This window comes from Arvicola amphibius, chromosome 1 (assembly GCF_903992535.2).
Source record: "Arvicola amphibius chromosome 1, mArvAmp1.2, whole genome shotgun sequence".
Classification (NCBI taxonomy): domain Eukaryota; kingdom Metazoa; phylum Chordata; class Mammalia; order Rodentia; family Cricetidae; genus Arvicola; species Arvicola amphibius.
In genome coordinates this window covers 181,452,466-181,479,829 of record NC_052047.1, presented here as the reverse complement: position 1 = coordinate 181,479,829, position 27,364 = coordinate 181,452,466, and the positions used below count along the sequence as shown (strand labels likewise).

General features: G+C 41.3%; 1 protein-coding gene across 1 annotated transcript in view; it reads left to right on the top strand.

Annotated features, from left to right (window-relative positions):
* The first annotated feature begins 884 nt into the window (after positions 1-884).
* Positions 885-27,364, top strand: part of Arhgap19 (Rho GTPase activating protein 19) — a 39,709-nt gene continuing 13,229 nt past the window's right edge. Inside the window, exons 1-6 of the mRNA XM_038341997.1 lie at positions 885-940; positions 16,412-16,677; positions 20,293-20,373; positions 21,819-22,028; positions 24,780-25,006; positions 26,679-26,765. Coding sequence (XP_038197925.1) covers positions 885-940; positions 16,412-16,677; positions 20,293-20,373; positions 21,819-22,028; positions 24,780-25,006; positions 26,679-26,765 — 927 coding nt within the window. The remainder of the gene's footprint in view (positions 941-16,411; positions 16,678-20,292; positions 20,374-21,818; positions 22,029-24,779; positions 25,007-26,678; positions 26,766-27,364) is intronic.

Below are 27,364 nucleotides of genomic sequence, written 5' to 3'. Positions count from 1 at the left end.
GCTTCATTACGGCAATAGTAATCCTAACTAAGACATAGATTTTTCCTTAAAACCTACTCATTCCTTCTTTATAGTTAAATCATATCTAGGTTATAATACCTAAGGCTACCTAATGAGCTTTTTAAATGCATTGCTAAGGGAATAACAAGAAGAAAAGGTGTGTATACGTTCGGTATAGACTCTCCTTAACTTCTCCCCTGGAAGTTTTAGACCTGCTGTGGGGGGGCTCTAGATACGAAGTTCTTGCCTGACATTCTTGGCCTCTATCTTTCATTTCATAGAGTAACATTTGTGTGTGTGAGTGTGTGAGTGTGTGTGTCTCAATGAGTTTACTTAAGGTTAAGAAACATATGCAGTTTACCAGTGACTAAACACCATTGAAGAAAATGTCTTTCTGTCTCTCTTACAATCTACGGATCCCGGGTAAGTATGAGGGGTCATGAGCCTTTCCCCCTACCAACTGTTAACTGCCTACAGAACTCAGGGATTGGCGGGGCCTCACAAGCCCATTTAAACGACTCCTAAAATCACTTTCAAAATTTACAGTTTCGTATGTCTTAGATTTACTTATTGGGGTGTGTGTGGAAAGTGCAGACTGGGATTCCTGACTATATCCTAAAAGGCATTGGCATTACACGGGTTAATCGAAACGGAAAAACTACAGCTCCCGGCACGCTCGGGACAGTGTTCCCACCCTTTCTTTTGCTGTACACCACCAATGACAGTTAGATATTTGAATAGACCAATAATAGAACGAAACTGCTCATTTGTAGGCGGGGCCATAGGTTCATCCAATCGTAGGGGGCTCGAAGAAATACCCTAGCCAATCTAAGGTTTCGGGGGCGGAGCCTGAGGCGGGGCCGCGGACCGAAGTGCCGCGGAAGATGGCGGCTGAGGCGCTGAGTGGAGGGGAGGCACCGGCTTGCAACTCCGGCCGGAGGTGAGCCAAGTTTTCAGTCCCGCTGCCTAGGAGACAGGGCTGTGGGCTGGCGATGTCGCCGCCCTGCCCTTGAGTCACCGTGGCCCACAGGGCCGGGCTTTGTTCCTCTCTCCCGTGGTATCAGCGCCGTCGCGCCTGCGGGGGCTGAGTCGCGTCGCTGCGGTCTGTGCTCCCGGCCGCGCGTGGAGCCTGCCCGCCTCTGGCTGCAGACGCCCGGTCCGTGACGACCGGTACCTGCCCTGGCGCCGAGCGTTTTGAGTGGAAGCTGAAGCCTAGAGTGGGTCAGCGGACCCCCCTCCCCCCGTCACTGGAGCTTTAAACGCCCTCCGGGGACATTTAAAGTCCCAGCAGGGACTTGAGTGACGTGTCCCCAGGCTGGCTGACCTCTCTAGGCTTCAGTCTTCGTCTGTAAATGGACAGAGCAATGCCTATTTCAGAACCTGGATGGAACGAAACAGTCCCTTCAAAGCGCCTGGCACCCAGCCTGGCAAATACTATTTGAAATGTGATAGATTTTGCGTTTCCTTGGAGAACAGCTAAGAACAACACATCGTGGGTTCTGCTGTCCATGAAATTGTGACTTCATTTCTTCTTTTAGGAAAGCCGAGTCTGCCCTTATTGATTACAGATATTGGGGACCGATTCGCTCCAACAAAATGAGGTTATTTATATTGTCTCAGCAATGATCTGTGCCATGCTTTGGTACTGATGGTAAGGAACGTAAGAGTCCAGGGATTTTGAGAATCTGGGTTTGTGAGCCTGGTTCTTCCTGAGCATACATGGGTTTGTTTGGGTATCTGGAGGAGTTTCCTACTCTTTGACCTACCCATAAATGGTCGATACCCTCACCCTGCCCCAAACTGTGCTGTGGGTTCATAAATGTCATTAGATCACTGTCACCCAACTCTGAAAGTCCTGAATTGTAATGAAAACGAGGACAAATGAAATACTGTTCTCCAGCCAGAGGACTGTGAATTCCTCTGCAAGGCTACTGCCAATTGAATCAAAAATTTAAACTGTTTACTACATGGTCAACACAACACAGTTTTATCTGACTCTGAAACCTTCTATTGCTGTTATTGAGACAGGTTCTTGCTAAGTAGCTAGGCTGGATTGGAACTCCCAATCCTGCTTCAGCTTTCCCCAGTACTGGTTATTGCATATTGCATATTTGCGGTTCTTGCGAGCTTATTTATTTATTTACTTTGGTGTGTGTGTGTGTGTGTGTGTGTGTTTGGTTGGTTTGTTTTTTGTTTTTCAAGACAGGGTTTCTCTGTGTAGCCCTGGCTGTTCTGGAACTTGCTTTGTAGACCAGTCTGGCCTTGAACTGAGAGATCTGCCTGCCTCTGCCTCTGCTTGAGTGCCGGGATTAAAGGAATGTGCCACCACTGTCCTGCTTATTTATTTCTTTGAGAGAGAGTCTCATGTAACCCAGGTTGACCCCAATCTTAAACTAGTGAATCTCCTGTCTCTACTTCTACCTCCCAAGTGCTGGGATTACAGGCATATGCCACCAAGCCCAGTTTTATGTGGTGCTAGGAGTCAAACCCAGGACTTCATTCTGACTGAGCTGTATTCCCAACCCCATTTAATTAATGGGGGCTTAATATTTTTTAATCTATTATCTATCATGTGTGTGTGTGCGCGCACAGGTGCCACATTGCATGCCTGAGGAGGTCAGAAGACAGCTCATAGGAGTTCTCTTCTTCCAGCAGGTGGACCTGAGGAGCAAACTTGGATTGTCAGGCTTGGCAGTGAGTGCCTTCTTGAGCCACCTCACTGGCTGACCGCCTGGGTTAGCACTCACAGCTATGGTGCATACCTCTTTCTTTCTGGTGTCTCAGCTAGACCCGGAGGAGGCATTTACTGTATGAGAACAGCTCCGTGAGATCAACGTGTTGTAGCAGTGGGTACAGGAGCAGCTGTAGATTCAGTCCTGGACAGTAATGTGTATAGTTAATGTCTGTGGGGACTAAAGGTGCTTGTTGTAGGAAGGAAAGCCTAGGAAAAGGAGAGAAAAAGGGATGACAGCTGTCTGTTAGACATGGACGTGTTCAGGATCGGTTAGCAGGATTTTCTCACGTTGAGCCTCAGTAGTACTGGCTTGAGTTGGGCGTCCCCTGCATTTGGGTTGTCTTCACTGCTATAATCTGGAAAAGTTGAGCTTCATGCCATTTTACTGAGCAAACTCATTAAGAACATATATCATGAATCTAAATTCTCCTTCAATCTGTATTTCTCTGTTTCAAATATCAATGACTTAACAGTCTGCTTAGTAAATACTAGCATAAAAATTTGAATTTATAAAGTGCTGTTATTTAAAAACCTTTAAAAATAGTTAGGTGTAAAATTATAACTGTGTTCTGGGATTAGGAGATTTAGAAAAGAGACAAAGTTGATCTGGTGGTGGGGGGGAGGTTGAATGTTCATTTATTAACTGAAGTCCCCAAATGGGATTTTGATGATTCCTTTCAATTTAGAAGAGACTAGAATTAAAATCTCATCTTTGGAGTTTAGTTTGTTATTTGGTAGGGGCCATTTAAAGAAAATTGTTATTACATATTGTTTTTCTTTTTCTAGAACCTAATACTGTATTTACATTTGTGACGTAGTTGATACTGTATATCACAGTTTCAGGTACTATGTGAGCTTGTTTCTGGGCTCTCTGTTTTCCTTGTCCATTTTGTTTTCTGTTTTTAATCTATTTGGTAGATAAACATACACAAAAACTACTAGATATGAGCCCAGAGGTGTAAAGAGCACTGTGAGCCTCCCTCCCTCCTAAGGTCTATGTCACCAGGAACTTGACCCCATTGTGTGCTTCTACCCTGTGCTCCTCCCATGCTTATTACCCCCACCTCTCTCTTTTGTGGTGCTGAACTATGTACCCATCCCTGTCATTTTTTGCTTTAAAATCAAAATAGTTTAGGTAGGTGTGGTGGTTAACACTTGTAACCCTAGCACTAGTGAGGTAGAGGTTGGAGAAGCAGGAGTTCAAAGTCAGTCTCATCTTAGGTAGAGAGTTTGAAGCCAGCCCGGGCTACACGAGACTCTGTCTCAAAAACAAAACAAAGAAACCAAAACCAAAGTCCATCATCTTGGACAATGAATATATACCATATAATAATTTCTGTGTAATGACTATCTAACAATAATAAAATTAAAATTTTAAAGAATTGAAGACCAGGTATACACATACCTGTAAATCTCAGCACTAGGGCAGCTGAGGCAGGAGGATGGTGAGTTCAGGATCAACTTGGGCTAAAGTTAGTGAGACCTGTCTCAAAAAACAAAACAAATCATCAAAAAAAAAAAAAAAAAAAACCAGAATAAAGCAAATTAAAAAATCTCTCCAAACTATAAATTTTCATTGAAATCCTCCAGAGCAAAAGCACTGACTGATCCTTGGACAATATTCATTACTCTGAGTTTTGGAACAGACAGATGTAGACATAGAATTGCTTCTAGCATTAATTGCCTGGAGCTCTTGCCATTTAAAGTCTATAGAAAATAAACTTGCACTGGGTAGTAGTCCCAGCTCTCAGGAGGCAGAGACAGGAGGGTCTCTGTGAGTTCAAGGCCAGTCTGGTCAGCAGTATGAGTTCAAGGATAGTCAGGGCTACACAGGAAGACCCTGTCTCAAAGAAACCAACCCCCCTCCCAGAAAAAAGAAAACAAACTTGCAAATCTTTGACTTTCCTTGTTTGAGGAGTGAGAGATTTAGACAGAACTGGATAGTGAGGGGAGCCTGTTAAAGAACTGTCCCATAGAACATTCCTCAAATAGAGAATTTTAATGTTACTTTAAAAAGATGAGTTTTATTTATGTGTACATGTGTATGCCTGTGTGAGTATATGCCACATGTGTACAGGTGCCCATAATAGGACAGAAGAGGGTATTGGGTCCTCAAGCTGTAGTTATAGGTGGTTTTAAGCTGTTTGATGTGTGTGCTAAGAATTGCATTCCTGGTCCTCTGGAAGATCAGCAAGCACACTTAATCACTGAGCTGTCTTGCCAGTCCCTGATGTTACTTTAAAAGAACAACAACACCCACACCTCATTATTAAGTGTTTGTGCCGTGGCACACCGGTAGAGGCTAGAAGACAGCTTTCAGGAGTTGGTTCATTCTTTTCATCATATGTGTCCTAGGGATCACAGGTTGTCATGCTTGACAGCAAGCACCTTTACCCACTAAGCCATTTCACTGGCATGTCGATGTTATTTTTGTAATGCAATTAGCTTCCTTCTCATTTTACATTGTTTTGGGGAAGGAAATTATGAGAGATGTCAACTACAAGAGTAATGCCAATTCTTCTGACACTCAAAAAACATTACCAATAAGCCATAAAGTGGTGGGATGCTCTGAGAAGTATAGCTCAGTGTCTGAATTGAGAATATTACATTGTCATTGAAGAGAACACACCCTTCCATTAGATTCCAGTGTAAGGGTAAGAAGGTAAGCTTAACCCTGAATTCTTTCACCTCTGGTTTGTCAGTTTTTGTTAAGTTGTTCTTGTAGCTTCAAATTAGTTTATGTTGAGATTAAATATAGGGGATATACATTTTGCAAATGGTTGTAGCCTAGGAGATAGGTGTGTGTGTTGTGACTCAGATGGAAAGGTATCCTGGCGGTTGGGAGCCAAGGAATACCACAAAGTCACCACTAACAGCTTACAGCACTGCTCTAGGGAAAGGTTTCACAATGTAACAACTCTGCTCTGACAGGGGAAAGTTTCCCCAGAGAAAGTGTTACAGTTCTGCTCTGTCAAAGATGTCATACCTCACAACAGACTTCACTCCAGATTTATTGGGAAGAACGAATCCAGGAGGGTGGCTGCCTCTAGGATGAGGGAGTAGCAAGCAAAACATTGTACAGAGTTTATACTATACAGGATTTCTTGAGTTCTTGAGGGGGAACTTTCCAGGGTGGTTTGGGATTAATGGATTTTTTTTGTGGTCTGATTCTGGAGCAAAATCAGGGATTGTTGGGATTCTGCAGCCTGACTCTGGCAAGCTCAGGTGCGATTTCAAGCTCGGTCCTGGGGTCATCAGGATCAGGGTGTTTTCCCTTGGCCTTTTCTTTCACACTACAGTAAGAGGTTCACCTTGACAGGGCAGTGTCTCTTAAGGGCAGACTTTAGGGTTTAAATGTTCTAATAGTTTACTACTGTTCTGCGAAGCTGTGTGGTGCTGCTTATTGCACTGGACTATTTCTTGTAGCTATAGTGTTATGATATGACAAGAGATTGGATATTGGCAGGTAGGTCCAAACCATGGCTGGTAGAGACAGATGGTGTTGAGGGACAAACACGCCATGCAGGCAGAGCTTAGTGGGGAGTTTTATTGGGGGAAGTGAATGGAGAGGGGAGAGAGAGAAAGGGAGTACAGAGAGGCCTCCTGGAAAGAGAGAGGGGGAAGGGAGAAGGAGAGGGAGAGGAAGGGAGGGAAGGAGAGACAGATGCAGAGAGAGGAAGAGGTAGGCAGAGTTTTGCCTGTTAAAGGGACAGGGTACTGCCTGCCATGCATGCAGGGGTGTTGTGTGATATTTTACTCTTTTGACTGTTTGGAGGGCCCACCACCCAGCTCCCAAATAAATCATACATGGAGGCTTATTCTTAGTTAGAAATGCCCAGCTGTAGCTTGGCTTTTTTTTCTTGCCAGCTTTTCTTAAATTATCTTGACTACCACTTGCCTCTGGGCTTTTATCTTTCTCTATTTCTATATATTTTACTTTACTTCTTTCTCTGTGGCTTGCTGGGTGGCGGACCCCTGATGTCTTCCTCCCCTTGTTCTCTCTTCCTTGGTTCTCCTTCTATTTATACTCTCTGCCTGCCAGCCCCACCTATTCTTGTTCCTGCCTCGTTATTGGCTGTTTAGCTCTTTCAACCATCAGGGGTTTTAGACAGGCACAGTAACACAGCTTCATAGAGTTAAACAAATGCAGCATAAACAAAAGCAACATATCTTTACATCATTAAACAAATGTTCCACAGCATAAACAAAAGTAATACACCTTAAAATAATATTTCCTAACACAGGGGTGACTCAGGGACGGTGCACTCTGCCAGGTCCCCAAGGGGCTGGACCAGGTGGGCCTGGATGCAAACATTCCCTTTTTAATTTATTAGAAAAGAGTAAGAGCTGGGTGGTGGTGGTGGTGCAAGCCTTTAATCCCAGGACTCAGAAGGCAAAGGCAGGCGGATCTCTGTGAGTTCGAGGTCAGCCTGGTCTACAAGAGCTAGTTCCGGGACAGACAACAAAGCTACACAGAGAAACTCTGTCTCAAAGAAAGAAAGAAAAAAGAAAAAAAAAAGAGGAGTTTGGTACTTTATTTCTTTTCTGATAGGTCCCAAATAAAGTGATAAACTTAACACTGCATTTCAGAGCCTCTTAAGGTTGAAAATGCATCAAGAGAGTATATACTTCTCACAGGGTGGTAAGTCAGGCTTGGACAACTTTAAATACAGCTTGTATTTTGAGAAATGCTGCCAAGGTTGTTCTTAGAGAACAAATCAAGTTAAGCAATTCACCAGGGAGGAAACATTTAGTTTTGTGGGTTTATAGTTTCGACAAGAGTCAGCCAGAAGATCCAGCTACAGGATGCTGCAGTTTGTTCCCTGGAGCTGTGTGGGTTCATGGCTTCAGTGCCCTCACAAGTACTTGCATTTCATTTTTCTTTAATTGATTTTTCAAAGGTGGATCCTCTTTCCAGCCCATTCCGAGCGTATCCTTTTGCAGGCAGAGTACCATCTAGTGGCAAAAGAAATCACTATAGACTGCAACCAGGATGTAGAATGACTTTGGGCGCTGCCATTCTTAGAGATAGCTGCTTATCTGTTTGTGTACACACCCAATTATTCGTTTTCCTGCTTCTAACCATATCTGTGCTTTTTAATTCAGGTCCTCATGCTTGTGAGGCAAGCCATTGAGTTATCTTCTCGCCCTCTCCTTGCACAACTTGTTATAATGTTTATATTTTTTTGTTCTTTGTTTAGACAAGGTTTCTCTGCAGTAGCCCTGCCTGTCCTGGAACTCACTCTGTAAACCAGGCTGTCCTTGAACTCACAGAGATCTGCCTGTCTCTGCCTCCGCCTCCTGAGTGCTGGGATTAAAGGTGTGTACCACCACTACCTGTATAATTTCCTTATTTTTACATTGTGTGGGGTGTTAGTGGTACACACTTCAGGTTTGGTGTTCATTCTAGCACTGAAGAAGGGATTTTTGAATTCTGACGTTCTACAAAGCCTGAAAACTAAGGCGTGTTTTCAGAATACCAGAAAAGGTTTGCAAGAGTGATGGAAGGTCCGCCGTTTTTGTCAACTAAACCATTCAGGTTTAGGAAAACAATGGAACCAGGCATAGTGGTGAATGCCTTTAATCCCAGCACTTGGGAAGCAGAGATAGATGGATCTCTGTGAGTTTGAAGCCAGCCTGGTCTACAGAGTAAGTTCTGGGACAGGTCAGGGCTACACAGAGAAACCTTGTCTCTAAAAGCAACACAACAAAACAACCCCCCCCCCCCCAGAAAAAGGAGGAAATTATGTAGTTTGATTTTCTGTCATATTTTATTTATTTATTTATTTATTTATTTATTTTTGCATTGGGTGTTAAAGCCAGGGCCTGATACATCCTTTACCTTGGAGCTTCATTCCCAACCCATTATGATATTTATGTCACTTGTAGCAAAATTTAAACCCAAATTACTTTGTTATCTGTAGATAACTGCACTTTTGTTTCTGGCCACCCAGACCTGAATAATCACACAGAAACAATATTAATTACAACATAGTTTGGCCAATGGCTCAGGCATATTCCTAGCTAGCTCTTACATCTTAAATTAACCCTTTTCTATTATTTTATATTTTACCATGAGACTCATGGTTTGTTACTTCACATCTTGCTTCTTGGGCAACTACATGGTGTCTCCTGACTCTGCCTTCTTTTTCCTTGCATTCAGTTTAGTTTTCCCACCTAGCTATATTCAACCCTGCTATAGGCCAAAGCAGCTTCTTTATTAACCATTGGTAATAAAACATACTAATAGCATACAGAGGAGAATCACACATCAGTTAAAAAGCAAAACAACAAAAATCTCCCACAAATCCACAAGAACCCTCCAACTTTGTCATGAAATGTTGCTTTATGTGTAGAGTGATGCTTTACCCCTCAGCCCAGCAGATCTTAACATTTTGCCATATTAGCTTCAAACCCTCCTCACTTTTCATAGCTCAGTGATTTATAATGGCAGCATTAGCGCCTGGAAAGGATGATCTTCAGGTTTCCTCCTCCCAAGTGTTGGGGTTACTGATATGCTTTATTATCTCAGCACTGGGAGAGATAGCTGGATCCTTGTACTCACTGGCCAGCCATTTTTGCTGAATTGGTGAGCTCCAGGTTCAGTGAGACCCTTGATTGTTTTTTTTTTTTGTTGTTGTTTGTTTTGTTTTGTTTTGTTTTGTTTTTTTGTGGAGAGAGAGTGATAGAGGAGGATACCAGTAGTTAACCCCTGGACCCCACATGTGTGTACATGGGCAAATGCACCTGTGCACACATATGTGCCTGCTCCCCACACAAAATAAAACAAATTAAAGAAACTGGGTTTGATGGTACATGACTGGAATCCCCTGCACTTGGGAGGTAGAGGCAGGGAGATCTTGAGGTCATAGTCAACCTTGGGCTGCACAAGGAGATCCTGCCTCATAGGAACACCCCCACTCACCAACGAACCAAAACAATCCCTTAAAAATTCAAAGTGTGAGTGTCGGTTAGTAGGATGTTTCCCTTGGTTCGAGTTCCGTGTCTTACAGGAATGAATATTGTGGTTTGAATGAGAATAGCCCCCATAGGCTCATATATTTGAATATCTAGTGCCTAGCTGGTGGACTGTTTAGGGAAGGATTAGGAGGTATGGCCTTGTTCAAGTAGCTGCTGCAGCCTTATTGAAGGCGGTATTGTTACGGGGAGTGGGCTTTAAGATTTCAAAAGCCTATGCCAGGCTCAGTGTCTTTCTCTGCATGCTGCTTGTGGATTAGGATGTAAAACTGTCAGGTAGTGTTCTAGTCCATGCTTGTCTGCTTTCTATCATGATGATGATGAACTAACTCTCTGAAACTGAAGCAAGGCCCCAAGTCAATACTTTCTTCTTTTTAAAAAAATACAATTTATTTACTTTTATTTTATGTTCATTGGTGTTTTGCCTGCATGAATGTCTGTGTGAAGGTCAGATCTTGGAGTTATAGATGGTTGTGAGTTGACAGTTGTGGGTTCTGGGAATTGAACCTGGGTCCTCTGGAAGAATAGGCAGTGCTCTCACTGCTGAGCTATCTCTCTATCCCCTGTAAATGCCTTTTCTTTCTTTCTTTCTCTCTTTTTTCTTTCTTTCTTTCTTTCTTTCTTTCTTTCTTTCTTTCTTTCTTTCTTTTAAATAAGAGTTGCTTTGGTCATGGTGTCTTATCACAGCAATAGGACAGTAATTAAGATGAAGATATTCCTTTACCTTTAGCTATCAGACACTGAGATAAAAATGAACCCCATGAAATTGGAATTTCCCCTGGAATCTCCTGTTGGGAAGAAGGAAGTGCTGAGGCCATGGTGCCAGCTAGAGGGGAGCATAAGTCCTTATCAACTTGTCAGATCACCTTGTGGGGGAGATTGGAGCCTGGACAATGGTGATGGGTGGGACTACACCTTGTCTTAGACTGCTTAATTGTGTGTACCACTTGCCTTCTAGTTTTTTTTTTATATGTATTGAGCTCTACATTTTTCTCTGCTCCCCTCTCTGCCTCTCCCCTCCCCCATTCAGCTCTCTCCCAAGGTCCCCATGCTCCCAATTTACTCAGGAGATCTTGTCTTTTTCTACTTTCTACTTCCCATATAGATTAGATCTATGGAAGTCTCTCTTAGTGTCCTCATTGTTGTCTAAGTTCTCTGGGATTGTGGTTTGTAGGCTGGCTTTCTTTGCTTTATGTTTAAAAACCACCTATGAGTGAGTACATGTGATAATTGTCTGTGTCTGGGTTACTGTAGTGAGGAGGCGAGCAGGCCTGCTTTTCGTCCCGTCCGGCTCCCACATGGCTAGCTTTACACCCGAAATAATAACACACAAATTGTATTCATTTAAACACTGCCTGGCCTGTTAGTTTCTAGCCTCTTATTGGCTAACTCTCACATCTTGATTAACCCATATCTAATAATCTGTGTACCATCATAAGGTGGTGGCTTACCAGGAAAGATTCTACATGTCTGACCTGGCGGCTGGCTCCATGGCGTCTGTCTGACTCTGCTTTCTTCCTCCCAGAATTCTGTTCTGTCTACTCCGCCTACCTAATTTTCTGTCCTATTAAAGGGCCAAGGAAGTTTCTTTATTAACCAATGAAAGTAACACATAGACAGATGACCCTCTCCCATCATTACTCACTCAAAATAATGTTTTCTAGCTCCATCCATTTTCCTGCAAAATTCAATGTTATTTTTTTCCTGCTATGTAGTACTCCATTGTATAAATGTACCACATTTTCCTTATCCATTCTTTGGTTGAGGGGCATTTAGGTTGTTTCCAGGTTCTGGCTATGACAAATAAAGCTGCTATGAACATTGTTGAACACATGTCCTTGTGGCATGGTTGAGCATCCTTTGGATATATACCCAAAAGTGGTATTACTGAGTCTTCAGGAAGGTTGTTTCCTAATTTTCTGAGAAATTGCCACACTGACGTCCAAAGGGGTTGTACCAGCTTGCATTCCCACCAGCAGTGCAGAAGTGTTCCCTTTTCCCCACAACCTCTCTTTCTTTTTTTTTTTTAGCATTTGTTGCTTCATGTTTAGATCCATATTTCTCAAATTAAAAATATTATTTGTTAACTGCTTCATATATTTATATAATTTTGATCATATCTATCCTCATTACCCTCAATTTATCCCATTCCTCCTGAACCTCTTATTTCTCACCAAAGTCCCCTCACTTTTCTACCCCTTTCTCTCTGTGACCTACTGAGTTTAATTAGGGCTGTTAGTGTGAGCATGCGTGAGGATTTATTTACCAGAGCATGGGCCACTTGCATTGACTACAGCACTGAAGAACTGTCCACTGCAAAAGAAGCTTCTCTGACCAAGGCTAAGAGCAGCACAATCTATGGAAATGGACATAAATAGTTAGAAGGCAACAGGACAGCATGTTCATTTAGCAAAGCAGCAGCAGTAGGTTCCTCCTAGGGCCTGTGACCTTCCTATGTGGAAAAGGGTTCAAATCAGAAGGCAGTTGTCTACTTCCTTAAAGTCATGTTGCTGTGTTCCCAGGGTCATATCTTGCCTGGCATGTCAGCATTGGAGCATGCAGGGTCATAGGTTAAGATGCTGGTGATTTTTCTTCCCCATCAGCCTACATACACCTTCTGAGCAGTATGAAATCTAGCTGCAGGGAAGAAGCTTCCAGCCCAGTTCCAACCTATTGTCTCTTAAGTCTTACAATCAAGGTGTGTGGTGTCTAACAAAACAATCTATTAGCAATAGCTTTTATTGTTCTGTGGCCTCTGGTGTCTCTCTGACCAGTGGGAAGTATCCCACATCTGGCTCTGGGGTTTTCATTTAATAACCTGTGCTGGACTAGAGAGATAGTTAAGAAAGTTTGGTTCCCAGTACCCATGTCAGGTGACACACAACCACCTATAATTCCAGTTCCAGAGGATTCTAGTGACTGTGGCCTCTGGGCAACCACGTGCATATAGAGTAGAGACTCACACAAGCACACACATATACACACATGAAAAAAATCTTTAAAAACTGTGGCTTCTGGAAGCTGGAATTTATTTTTTATGTATGATGTAGAGATTATCCCTCCTCCATATTATAAACACACCATTTTATGTGCTTATATTATGTGATGATATTTCATTCACTATAACCTGCAATGTAGAAGTGAAGGGGAACTGCTGTTGACTTCACTTAGAGACTGGCAAGTACAATTAGCTAGTCTAGTTTTTAATTCTGGTTTGTTCCTCCTTACAGAACAGTGCTCAGAGTCTCAGTAAGTACTGCCTTTCAGGCCCCATAATATGTCCTTGTGCCTCGTACATGCCTGGAATTTGTGTAGGCTGCACAGGGGCCAGAAAGGAGAGTTCTTTGTCACAGCAGGAGAAAGCTTTGTCCTCTCTCCTGCACTTAGCAATGCCTCATCAGAAGCTTTCAGCGTTTATGTAAGAAGTTTAATTTTTCTTGAACTTGGGTTTACTTAGTTTTACAATTTTGTCGACTAGGATGTTGTCTTTCTTAGTACTAGAAATGTCTTATGATAAACACATTCTTTGATACTGTTAGCTTTGGTTGTGGAAGAAGTGATTAGTGGGCTTTGTAATGTGGGGAGCCTCTTACAACTATCTTCCATGTCTTCAACTTTCTTCCTTCTTAAATTATTTTTGTCTCCAAAGACCTTGTACCAGGTGCTCCATTCGGAAAAGGTGAGGAAGAGGCTAAAAAATAATTTGCTTAAAGAAAAGTGTGGCATAGTGAAAGTGAATGAACATGAGAGGAGAGTGGGGTGGGCACAGAGGGTAAAGTGAGTGAGGTGATTAGGACTTCCAGTGGATCTTTTTTTAAAGCCATTTTTTAAAAAAATGTATACAGTGTTCTCCTGCATACGTGCCTGCCAAAAGAGGGTACCAGAGCTCATTACAGATGGGTGTGAGCCATCATATGGTTGCTGGAAATTGAACTCAGGACCTCTGAAGAGCAGTCAGTGCTCTTAACCTCTGAACCATCTCTCCAGCCAGTTTGTTTTTTTTTTTTTTTTAGGCAGCCTTGAACCTGCTCAAGGCTGTTTAGGTGGAAGCATTTTTTTCAGGGTGTTTAAAAAGGAGGAGGGCTTTGCATTTCTAATCTTTTTTCAAGTGTGTATGTTTGATTCAATTTAGTGCTGGGAGAGTCAGCAGTGGGAGAAATCTTAGTCCTAAACAGTCATGCTCTTGAATCTGTAAGCTTTTACATGTGTACATGTTTCTACTTAAGGACTATAATGTTATTATATATATAATGTTAATATATATATATATTAATGCTAGAGATAATTTGGTCTGAAACCAGTTATTCCCTTTTAAAGGGATGTGAGTTACATTGATTAGACAATCATAAGGTTATTTTTCTTGTGCTTCTGCATTTCTTGATTTGTTGTTGCTGTGGTTACTTCTTATTGGCAGGGATTATAAACATTAGTTCCATAGTGACTCTTGTTTCTTTCCTGTAATAATTGACACTGAAAAAAAAGGAGCTGTTGACAAACGATTAAAATGAAGTTGCTTCTCCTGCCTTTACTGCCAAGCACAGGGGAGGCAGAGGCAAACAAATCTCTGAGTTCAAGGTCAGCCTGGGCTACATACAGAGTGAGTTCCAGGACAGCCAGGGCTACCCAGAAAAAAACCTCTTAAAACCAAAACCAAAAGAAACCAAACAACAACAACAAAAAACCCAAAAAACAAAACAGAAGTTGCTTCTGATTATAGTTGTACAGTTTTTGAGTGTCTGAGTGTACACAGGAAAAGTCAAAGCTAGTGTAAAAGGCTGAGGGGATGAGCTTCTAAGTGTTGTAGTCAGTGACTTGAGAACACAGAGATTTAAATTTTGATTCGATTTCCTTAAAAATTTTTATTGTGTGTGTGTGTGTATGTGTATATGTGTATGTGTGTAGGTCAGAAGACAATTTGTGGGAGTTGATTCTTTCCTTTCTTGTAGTTCCTAGGGATCAAACTCAGGTTGTTAGTCATGGTGACAAGTGCTTTTACTGGCTGAACCATCTTGCTGGCCCTAAATTCCTACGTGATATAGTAAAAGACATTTAGTAACTACCGACTGAAGGTTGGGGCTGTTAAAATTGTGCAATGTTATTTTTCAAGGAAGTACAGATGAACTTTGAAGTTTACTTATCTGCATCTTGTTTTCATTGTGCTGTTATTAAAAATTATCAGCCAGGTTGAGGAGGTGGCTCAGTAGTAGAGCATGTCTAGCTCTACACATGGCTTTAATGTCCAGTACCACAAACAAAATTTATTACCTGGGTATGATAGTTTACACCTGTAATCTCAGTATTTGGGAGGTTGATGCAGTAGGGCTACAAAATGGGTTTCAGAGCAGCTTGGTCTAGAGAATGAGACTATCTCAAAAATCAACACACCAAACCAAACCAAACCAACCAACTAACCAACAAACCAAAATTGGGGATGTTGCTGGAAAGAGTACTTATCTAGAATGCAAAATCGAAGCACCAGAAAGGAAGATCATGTCAGTCATGCTAGAAAGATATGTTGTTGATCAGATCTGCTTAATATTTATAGGCATTACTTTTCCTGGAACAGCACTTGATAGACTGGGTGTAGTAGACATTTTATTGTGGAAGTATTTGTATGAGTCAGGCGAACTTGACTTTACTGAAATATGATATGTTGTCCTATATTCATCTGCTATATAATTGATGACTGTATATGTATAGGATAAGGATTGAACGAGCTATTAGAGATAATAGATGGTAAGTGCAATCAATGATATGTGTGCTATAGGAAGTGGATTAGTATAGTTCTTATTTTTATTACTTTAATTTAATAATAATAATAATTATAATTTTTTAGAAGTCTTGTGAAAATTTGTTTCAGATCCCCCTGGAACTGCAGTTACAGGCATTTGTGAGCTACCTGGCATGGGTGCTGGTAACCAAACTCAGGTCTCTGGAAGAGTAGCAAATGCTTTTAAACTGCTGAGCCGTCCCTCTAGAAATTAACTGCATTTTGAGTCAGTATCTCATCGCATAGGCTGATCTTCAGCTCCCAGTCTTCCCTCAGCCTCATGGAGAATGCTGCGATTACAGTCATGTGCCACCATGCCCAACAATAGTTATTTTCTTTTAATTTAACATTTAAAAACATTTTTGACACTTACTTGTTTTGTGTGTGTTTGTGAGTGTGCACCAGAGCACGGATGTGGCGATCAGAGAACAACTGGTAGGAGTCAGGGGTTAAACTCAGGCTATCAGGCTCGGCTGTTTCACTGTCCCAACAATTGAGTTCTTAAATATGAAGATCAGGGCCTTGTAGAGAAAAACCTTCTGAGCAAGAGTTAGATAACTCGTGAGTTAGAGGCCTCCCTGAACAGAAAGATTTAAAAGTAAAAGTGGGTTTGAGATATAGTAGTGCGATGTCAGAGAGCACTTGACTAGCATGCACAAAGAACCACTAGCTAAATGAATAAACAACTAAAACCTGTCTGTGGGCGTCGGCGAAGCTGGACTAATGCATAGCTTTATGTAGCCATAAACCTCTTCCATTCTATGAATGCTTTGGCTTTGAAGATCAGATTCCAAGGTCAGCTGCTTCTGTTAGAGGAAGCAGCCTGTTAGGAACCCTCTGCTGTGTTTAGACTCAAGAACTGCAGAACCCTTGGGGTAGGAAGTAAAAAACACAAAAAGCCTTCTGTTTGATTTTTTTTTTTCTTCCAGTGATGCCATCTGCAATTTTGTCATTTGCAATGATTCTCCCCTTCGAGGTCAGCCTATTATCTTCAATCCTGACTTTTTTGTGGAGAAACTCCGACATGAGAAACCAGAGATGTTCACCGAGTTGGTGGTCAGCAACATCACAAGACTTATTGATTTGCCTGGAACTGAGCTGGCTCAGCTGATGGGGGAAGTGGACCTTAAGTTGCCTGGTGGGGCTGGCTCAGCCGCAGGGTTCTTCAGGTCTCTAATGTCGCTCAAACGGAAGGGTAGGTCTTATGTCTGTGAAGGGCACAGTTTTAGCTGCTGAGTGGGCTTTACTCTCATTTTAAATTTATGTTATCTATTTGTGCCTGTTTGTTTGTATGTATGCCAGGTATATGCTGACACCCATGAAAGCCAGAGCATGATGTCAGATACCCTGGAACTGGAGTTATAGGCAGCTCTGAGCTGCCATGTCATGTCCTCTGCAAGAGTAACAGTGCTCTTAACTGCTGAAGAGAGCTTCCGCACTGTGCTTTATCCCCTTACATTTGCACTCTTACTGGGAAGTTGTAATTAGCCTAAAGCATTTGTTGGTCTTTTTCTCTCATTTTCATTGGAACTTTAAACAGTAATAATAAAAATTATAAAACTGTTTAGATGAAGAAATACTTAAACCTGGCATGGTGATGCAAATCTTGTAATTGCAGCATTTGGGTGGCTGAGGCAAGAGGATCTGAAATTTGAGGGCAACTTGGCACATTGTGAAATGCTGTCAGAGAGAGAGGAAGAAGAGGAGGAGAGAAGGGAAGGGGAGGGGAAGAAAAGAGAGGAGAGAAGATAGTAAATATATATATATATATATATATATATATAATATATATATTCAGTGTCTGAGAGAGAATATGATTAGTTTAGGTAGTTATCAAGGGCATCTTAATTTTCATGCCCTATGAAGGGTATGAATATTGTTCAAAAATATTGTTTTTCAGTGACCTTCTGTTCTTCCATTCTTTCCTCTCTCTCTCCTCTTCCCCCCCTCTCTGTGTGTGTGTGTGTGTGTGTGTGTGTGTGTCCCTCTCTCTGAGTTGTTCTCTCATTCTGTTGCCTACACAGATCCCACGAGGCTCAAATGATTGTCTTGCCTTAGGCTTTACAGTAGCTGGGACTACAGGAATGTACTGTTCTAGTAAGTTAAAATGGTAGTAGAGAAAATAAAGTGACATAGCAGGATAGTGCAGTCAACAAGGAAGCCTGAACATTGTTGTTGTTGTTGTTCTACTGAAGATGAACTCAGGGCTACATCTATACTAGGCAATCTTTTTACCACTGAGTTACATAGTTTACCCCTACAAAAAAAAAACCTAAAAAAACAAAAACAAAACAAAACAAAACAAAAAAACCCAAAACCAAAAAACTATAGCTGGCATACACCTTTAGTCCCAGCACTCACGAGACAGAGGCAGGATGATCTCTGTGACTTTGAGGTCAGCCTGGTCTACACAGCAAGCTCCAGGATAGCCAAAACCTCATAAAGAGACCCAGTCTCAAAAATCAAAATAAATAAATGAAATGAAAAAAAACTACAGTAGTTTGCAAATGTTTTCATTTATGGACTGCTTTGATAAAGTACGGTCCTATAATCACCTTCCAAAAACGCTTGTCTAGCAGTAAGTGGTAGCCCTGCTCTGTGTGTATGCATATGTATGTTTTTGAGAATTTCATACATGTATACAATTGTATTTTGATCCTGTCTGCCTCCATCCCTCCAACTTCCCCTGGCCTCCCTCATGTATATCCCCATCTGAGCTTCATGTTCTCTTTCCTTCTTTTCTTTCAGTTTGTTTATTTTTAGATGATCACCTGTGTAGCCCTGACTGGCCTGGAACATACTACCTAGACAAGGGTAGCTTTGAACTCACCAGAGATCTACCTGCCTCTGTTTCCCAGCATTGAGATTAAAGGTGTGTGCCACCTTGCCCAATTACCCCTCCCCCCCAGACTTTTTCTCTGTGTAGCCCTAGCTGTTTTGGAACTCATTCTGTAGATCTGGGTAGCCTGAACTCAAGAGCTCTGCCTGCCTCTACCTCATGAGTGCTGGGGTTAAAGGCGTGCACCACCACTGTCTTGTTCTTTTTCCTTTTTAATAACCCACAGAGACTAATTTGTGCTCCCTGTGTGCACACTGGTTTGGGAACATGAGGGATTTCCCAGTGGCTACACAGCAGCCATCAACTGCAGTAGCTGCTCAGCTAGGGTGGAGCCTGTAAAGCTGACTGGCTTGATTCTGTGCAGGTTTTCTGCAGGTAACCATACTTGCTGGGACTTCATAGGTACGATGGCTGTTTCATGTCTAGAAGAGAGCATGTCACAACCTTCCCCTCCACCCCCTGATTCCTACTTTTTTTAAAAAAATCCCCTTCTATTTCATGTTCTTTGAACTTTTGGGGGAAGAATTTTGATACTGACATCCCATTTAGGGTTGAGTACTCACAACCAACTATTCAAAGCTCTGTGACCATTGTGAGTCTTTACATTAACTGAGGCCCAGTCAGAAAGAAAGGTGTTCTGACTGAAGTTGGGAGCAGCTCACATCTGTAGCATAAACATTTAAAGACAGTTTCGCAATTTAGCAAAGCAATAATAGGTTGCTTCTGAAGGCCTGTAGGCCTCCCCAGCAACGGGCTTTGGACCAGGCTTACAGTACCAGGTATACATTCTCTTTTCTACTCTTTTTAATGATTCATTTATTTTATTTTAATGTACATTGGTGTTTTGCCTGCATGTATGTCTGTATGAGGGTGTTGGATCCCCTGGAATTGGAGTCACAGATAATAGTGAGCTGTCATTTGGGTGCTGGGAATTGAACCTGGATCCTCTGGAAGAACAGCCATCTCTCCAGCCCTGGAGCACTACTTTTGATAAGATATTAAAGAGGTCCTGTTTTGTTTTATTTTATTAAGTATTAAGAAAATCATTAAGGCAGGATGAAACATTTAAATATTAATCATATCCTGTGCCAACTCTAGAGAGTAATTGTCATGACTTCACAGTCATGGTTCAGGTTTTTATTTTGTTAGTTTTTAAATAAAATCTCAATGTGCTAGGTATTGTTTTTTAAATAATGAAAGTCTTGTTTACCAGGAATTTATGATCCGATACTGAATTTAGAGAGAATTGACTTGATAGTTGCTCTGACAGCATTTTTGGGTGTGTTTCTAGTTTTTATTTGTAAATGAGGACTGCACTTTGGTTTCTTGGCTGCCTATACCCCAAAAATTACACAAAAACTATATTAATAACAACACTGTTTGGCCAATGGCTCAGATATTGCTAACTAGCTCTTATATCTTAAGCTAACCTATATTATTTATATTTTACTGTGAGGCTCACGGTTTGTTACCTCACATCTTGCTTCTTGGGCGGCTACATGCGTCTCCTGACTTCACCTTCTTCCTGCATTCAGTTTAGTTTTCTGGCCTAGCTCTATTCTGCACTGCCATAGGCCAAAGTAGCTTCTTTATTAAGCAATGGTAATAAAACATATTCACAGCATGCAGAGGGGAATCCTACATCATTTAGTCTTTTTTTTTTAAAAATTTTTGTTTACCAATCTTGTGAAAACATTAAATGAAAGTAGAATGCTTTAAAATCATGGTATTTGGGCTGGTGAGAAGGCTCAGCAGGTAAAGGCATCCACTGCCAGCCTGATGACCTTGAGTTTGAGTTCCAGGACCCACAGAGTGGAAGGGAAGAACCATCTTCCATAAGTTGTCCTCTGAACACCACGTTTGTCATCTCCCCGCCCCCAAATAAATACATATGCTTAAAAAGAATCATTACATTGATTGCCTTGTACTCTTTATGTAATACTGCCCTGTCCTATGATATCTTTTTTTTAGAAAAAGGAGTGGTATTTGGATCTCCACTGACAGAGGAAGGCATTGCCCAGATATACCAACTGATTGAATATCTGCACAAAAGTAAGACTACTCAAAGCTTCAATAGTCTGTGTTTAAGGAAGAATCGCCAGTTTTCCTTTGAGAGTTGACTGATGGGTTAGTAGATGCCAACTACTACTCAGCAACAAAGAATTGAACCACTGATTTTCAGGTGGTAGATTTTAAAAATATACTTCCTTTTGAATTTCATGTCAATTGTTGATTTGTTTTGCTTTCAAAGATGTAGATAAATTAGATAATGTCTATGAAACCATAAGTACCTCTTAGAGAATTCTGAAGAATTCCTTGTGCCTAAAGAATTATGAGATTTATTCAAGAAGCATCATAGTTCCATCACCAGAATTCTGTGATTAACATATACTCATCAGTTAATTCTCATTTATTTTATTTTTTTTATTTTTTTTCGAGACATTGAGTTTTTAGTAGTCCTGCGAGTCATGTCATTGTTCTAAGAGCTCAGCATAGCCAAGAACATATAAAATGTGGGGTTTTTGAATGACTTGATATGCCAGTTGTTTACCAATCAGGCATACCTTCTGACTTACTGGGTGTGAGATGCTGTGCAGGAGGAGCACAAAAGAGATTGTGGACTTATGTCTTGAAAGGGTTGGAGGCGTCTGGATTTGTGTGTGTGTGTGTGTTTTAAGTTTTTAAGTGTTTTATTTTGGCAAGAGATGTGATTAAAAGCATAACCACCCATCAGGATTTTAGAATGGGGAGATTGTAGGTTTTCAGTATATTTGTATGATAAGAATTCCTGGCTTCCTTCAGCCCAGCTGCCGTGTGGATGTGCCCTACTGGAGCACAGGGATGTGTTGTGCAGCTTGTTGTGAGTCCCCTTTATTCCTTTGCCTAGCTCTGAAATGGGGGATGCACAAAGATGGAGAAACATGGACAGGCTTCTTCCCGATCAAACAATGTGTCTGTCTACCTCTCCTTTGAAATCTTATACAAGCTTAGCGCCTAGTTGGATGGGAGCAGCATATTTGGAATGACCTAAGCTTTCAGGAGTCTCTTAGCTGCAGAGTGATCTCTTAGAATTCTGAGTCACACAATAATGCAGAGATTCTAGGTTTATTCTTGGCTGAAAGAAACACTTTATAGGAGCCACAAATGCCCATAGATGAGCTCAACTCCTTGAGAGTCTGTGAGGAACAAGGATAAAGGGATCTTGAGATTTGCTTTCTTTCATTTTATTTTTCAAGCTTTTTTTTTTTTTTTTGACCATTGATTGTGTTAAATTCAGTATCCAGTGGTACCTTAGGAGGATGAATGACCTTTGCAGGACCTCTTTTCAGTTTGAGTCATCTCTAGGTGCTTGGGAAATTTCAAGTTTCTCTAGAAATATTGACAAAATCTTGTTTAGCAGGAGTGCTGTGGAAGGTCTTTAAAGGGAACTCATGTTTATACTGTGCACACTAACCACGATTCTCCTCTGTTTCCTTTTGGACATCCATGGTAAGCAGACTTGCGAGTAGAAGGCTTGTTCAGAGTACCAGGCAACAGTGTCCGTCAGCAGCTTTTGAGGGATGCTCTCAATAATGGAACCGATATTGACTTGGATTCAGGAGAGTTTCACTCAAATGATGTTGCCACGCTACTGAAGATGTTTCTAGGAGAGTTACCAGAGCCTCTGCTGACCCATAAACATTTCCATGTACACCTCAAAATTGCTGGTGGGTATAAGAAGTAAGAAAGAGATGAAAATATTTTTTCAATTTAGTGAAGTCCTTTGTGATCTCCTATTGTTTGTTATTCACTGTGGTGCTGATGCCTCGGACTTCATGATCCTAATGTACTTATAAATCTTGACTAGTTAAGTTTGATTTGATCACTTGTCTTCTTTCTCTTCATTCTTCTCCTTTTAAAACATTTTTTAAAAAATTACAAGTATTTTGTGTGTTCATGTGTACATGACATGACATGCATGTGGAGGTCAGAGGACAGTTTTTGGGAGTTTTCTCCTACCGTGTGGTCTTGAAGATTCATCTCAGGTCACTAGACTTGACAGCAAGCATCTTTACCTTTTGAGACATTTTACTGACTTTAAATATTTTCCTTTTAAAAAATATTTTGTAAACTTTTATTTATTTTTATTTTATATGTGTGGGTGTTTTGTCTGCAAGAGTAACAAAGTGCTCTTAACATCTGAGTCATCTCTAAATTCCCATAAATGTTTTTGATAAATTTCCTGTTGATTTTCGTATCTCAGATGTAGTCCACCATAGTACTTAGAACATTTTAATTGCTCAATAAAAGTGTGCCTTCCCATGGGGTTGGGTGTGTCACTGGGTTTATACCTTTCAGATGGTTGCTGGTTCTGTGCTTTTGCCTTGGTTTGGAGGTTTTTCAGGTATTTCCATGCCTAAACTGAGGTCACCTCTGCCTTTATTTGCTTATGGAGTAGGCAGTCTACCTTCATGATCAATATGGAAAAGCTTCTTTCTCACCCTGTTCCCTAGCACCAGTTCCTTCCAGAGGCAACCAGTGCTGTGATGTCTAATGTAGCCTTCCAGAGGTGTTTTGTGCACTATGTATATATATTCTTTTCTTCCTCTGTTTATGTAAAGGCAGAATATTATACACATTATTCTGTGTTTGCTTTTTTACTTACTGTATCTTAGAGACTGTTCTATTCTTAGCTCATAGTTTTTTTCTTTCTTTGTGTCTATGTGCTAGAGAACTCATTCTTAAATTGCACAGCTATTATGCTACAGTAGGCTCTAAGTGCACACAGTGACAAAATCCATGTGTAGTTTTCCACCCATGGCATTGCTTCTCTCTCTTCCCACCCCTTTCCTCCACCCTTCACCTTCTCTGCCTCCCTCTCTCTTTCCTTTTCTCCCTCTCTTTCTCACTACCCCCTCTGTGAGATAAGTGCTCTTAACCTCTGAACTCTCTCCAGCCCTTCAGCTGAGACTTTAAAAGTCACATTCACTGGTGACTTTGATAATACAAATAAGGATACATTACTAATATGCATGGAATTTTGCAGTTACATTTCAGAGAAATAAAGTTTTAGAACCTTAAAAAAGATTGGAAAGTATAAATGTTATGATATGTGTTTGTTTTATTTACTTTTCTTTTGCGCTCTTCATTTGGTCCATTATCTGGCATCCTCCACTGTGCTGTCCGGTGACTCACTGCTCTTGAGAACATATGAAGGTGTGGCACAGTTGGAGAGTCATCCTGTGAGTGATTCCCTCTGGTTTATCCTTTAGCCACAACCTATCTGACTAGGGAAGAGAAGAAGGGCTAACATTGTTAGAGGTGTGTGGACCTCTTGATTTTAATTCTGTTGGGTATTGCTGAGACATAGCTGTAACTAACTTTTTGAGGCACTGCCCAAATGTTTCCCAAAGTGGTTACACTGGGGTTGGAGAGATGGCTCAGTGGTTGAGTACTGGCTGTTTTTCCAGAGGACCCTGGTTCGATTCCCAGCATCTGCTTGGTGGCTTACAACTATCTGTAACTCCAGTTCCAGGGGATCTGATGTGCTCTTCTGACCTCAGTGGGCAGTGCACACACAAGGTGCACAGACATACATGCAGGCAAAAGACCCATACAGATTAAAAAAAAGACTCAAAATTATTACACCCTTTAAAACTCTTGCCTGCAGTAGAAGGTTTATTGCTCATGTTCTAATATTTGTATTGTCAGTACTTTTGTTCAGATCATCCTAGTAGAGGTGAAGTGGTATCTTGTGGTTTTACTGATAGATGATTCAAGCACGCTCAGGATTACTGACCTCTCGTATAACATCTCCCTTCTTTCCTTTCTCTTCCTCCCCGTCCTTTCTTTCTTTCTTTCTTTCTTTTTTTTTTTTTTTAAATTGACACGGCTTGCTACATTGCCTCAAACAATCCTACTATATCAGCCTCCCAAGTAGCTAGAACTATAGGTGTGTGTCACTGTGCCTGGCTTATGTATGTTATTTCCTTGGAAGGGATGTCTATTCAGTTTGGTTTTTTCTTTTGAGATAAGGTGCCATTATATGATTCAGGCTGCCTCTCAGCCTCCTGAGTGCTAGGCACATAAGTATACATCGTCACACCTAATCTTCTACTTAAATCTTTCCCACATTTTAAAATTGGATTGTCTTTAGTTAAATTAGAGTGACTTTATTTTTTTGTGTTTTGTGTTTTCTTTCTTGTGGTGCCAGGGCTCATGCTATGCCTGCTAACATGTTCATAGTCACACGGGAAATACTTTGCAAAGCCCATTGCCTATTTTCTTTTCTTTTTATAGTATTGGTATTTGAATCTAGGACCTTCCTAAGATATTAGCAGTTTTGAATTTCCTTTATGATTGATTCTTTTATTCCTTCTCTTTCTTTAGTGGAATTTAGTGGGAAATAATAATCAATAATATTATTGATTTTTCTTGCTGGTTATTTATTCCTTCCTTTTCAATAATTTTTTTTCAAGATTTGATGCAGTTTGATGATAAAGGAAATAAGACCAACATACCCGACAAGGAGCGGCAGATTGAGGCCCTGCAGCTGCTTTTCCTCATTCTCCCTCCAGCCAATCGTAACTTGCTCAAGTTACTGCTTGATCTCCTGTATCAAACAGCGAAGAAGCAAGACAAGAATAAGATGTCTGCCTATAACCTTGCCCTTATGTTTGCACCTCATGTCCTGTGGCCCAAAAATGTTAGTATTGAGGGAAAGATCTTCAGGGCTTGGTTTTCTCAGGCTGGGCCCCTCCTGTGGTTGTACATTGGTAAGATTATCAAGGATCCAAGGTCCAGCCTTCATATTTATGATGTTAGGAGCTTAGGAGTCATCAAAGCTGAGGGGCCTGGTTCCTGTAACCTCGCTGATAAGTCAGTCTCTAGGAATCCTGCATGACCACTTCTTTCTGGAATATTCTAGCTGCTAAAGAAGCTAGAATTATTTGTTTTGACTAGACATCTTAATAGGGATGCTCCTTGGCAAATCAAATTGATTTCTAATAATTGAAGGATTAATACAAATCAATTTCTAAAGGTTTAGAACAAAGTAGTGTGATTGTGTGAGATAATATTCTGAGCTGACAGAGCAGTCTAACCTGTCCCAGCAGTTTTACTCCCATATATTCAGTTTTCTTTTATAAAGCTAAATGTGCTTCTTACTGGGGCTATGGCTTCATTAGTGGCTTACATTTTAAAGAAGGTTGTTAAACAAAGGTTTGCCCTGGACACATGAAGCTCGGGTTCGCTTACCTTCACAAAATAGGCTTTGATGGGAAATGAGATTATGAGTAGCTTACCTGGGTTGGAAACCACAACCCAGATAGATTTGTTACCTGTATCTTTGTCCTTTCTGTGTAAAGTGGGCATGGAGTAGCTGTTACTAGCTACCTCATAAGTTGTTAGAAAAACAATAGCAATAGATTGTTATAGTGACTGTTGGGAGGGTTTGCGAGTAAAAGAAATAAGGAGCCCGGGTGGTGGGGTGGTGGGGTGGTGGGGTGGAGTGGTGTGACATATGTCTGTGATCCCAGCATGTGGGTGTCAGAGGCAAGCAGGTCTCCATGAGTTTGAGGCCAGTCTGGTCTATAAAGCAAGTTCCAGGACAGCCAGAGCTATTATACAGAGAAACCCTGTCTTGAAAAACCAAAGCCAACCAACCAAACAAACAAAAATAAGGAAAGGAAAGTTAAGAGAGAGATTATATGTAACATTTTATCTTAGTAAGTAACAAGTCAAAATGAATGGACTGCTCTGAGCTAGGAAAAGCCTGGAGTGGGTTAATGAGGAGCAGATACACTGACATTTATCCACATCAGGGATCTCGAGTCTCATTGTGAAGGCTTTTGAATTAGCTAACCAAGTTCTAGAGGCCAGGGCATGAGGCTTATCATCAGAGCATGTGCTGCAACCTGGATCTGACCCCTCCCAAACAACCAACCAATGGAGACAAAACCTCCAATGCTATGGAAAAGAAACAAGCTGTGGTTAGAAAGAGAAGCGTGTGAGGGGCCGTGGGAAGAGAAAACAGATAAAATAACAAGGGTGAAGGCGTGGCATATACAGATGTTGTAGAAAGATGTCAGCTCTAGTAGTGTTAGTAGCCTGTTCTCTGGATGGATGCCCCAACCTCTGCAGAGCCAGTGTCCTTGACAGCTGGTACAGACTCGCCTTTCTGCTGGGTGTGGTTTGAATCCTAGGTTAGATTTTCTGCTTAGGTATCTGTGAGCAGAGTAGGAAATGAAGAAAACTTAAAGATTTTCTGATCACTTTAGGGACATATGTCTGTGCTATTATGTCATTTCAAGTGACATGTCCTGGTGAACACGTCCCAGTTCTTAATGCCCTTTGTTTGGTCTCTTCCCACCAACTAGGTCACTGCAAATGACCTTCAGGAGAATATCACCAAGTTAAATACTGGGATGGCTTTTATGATCAAACACTCCCAGAAGCTTTTTAAGGTAAGTAAGGGATGGCATTTGGCTGGTAACAGGACAAGGAAGGTGGCAGAGTGGCATCCTGGATGAGAGGCGCTGTTTGAGATTGTAAAGCAGAATGGATAGTGGAGAGGGCTAGAAATAGAAGCCAAGTCTTCTCTGTCCTCTGGCTAACTGGCTTTCTTCACCGAAGGAAGCACAAGCTGGTGGCTGCCTACTCTTTTCTTGCCTGCCTACCCAATGACAGCGCCTTTCATGTCTCACTCTGTCTCTTTCAGCACAAGCAGGCAGTGTTTCTGAGGGATAAGTTTCTCAAGAACTTCTTAAGTCTTTTGTAGATTTCATGAGTTTAGTTCATTACACAAAAGCCACCTGTACTAAACTTTGAAAGTAAAGTCCTCTACTTTGGTCTCCTGCTGAGCATCTGAGCTGCAATGTCTGAGTTTCCTAAAGACTCCCTTCAGGGAGAGGATCCCAACTGTCCTCAAGATAAGATCTTTGCTCACGCTGACCCACTGCTGTTGCTAAGCATTCAGGAATGGTCGTTAGAGTGCACCTCTTTCTTTCTTTCTTTTTTTTTTTTATTGATTTTTATTGAGCTCTACATTTTTCTCTGCTCCCCT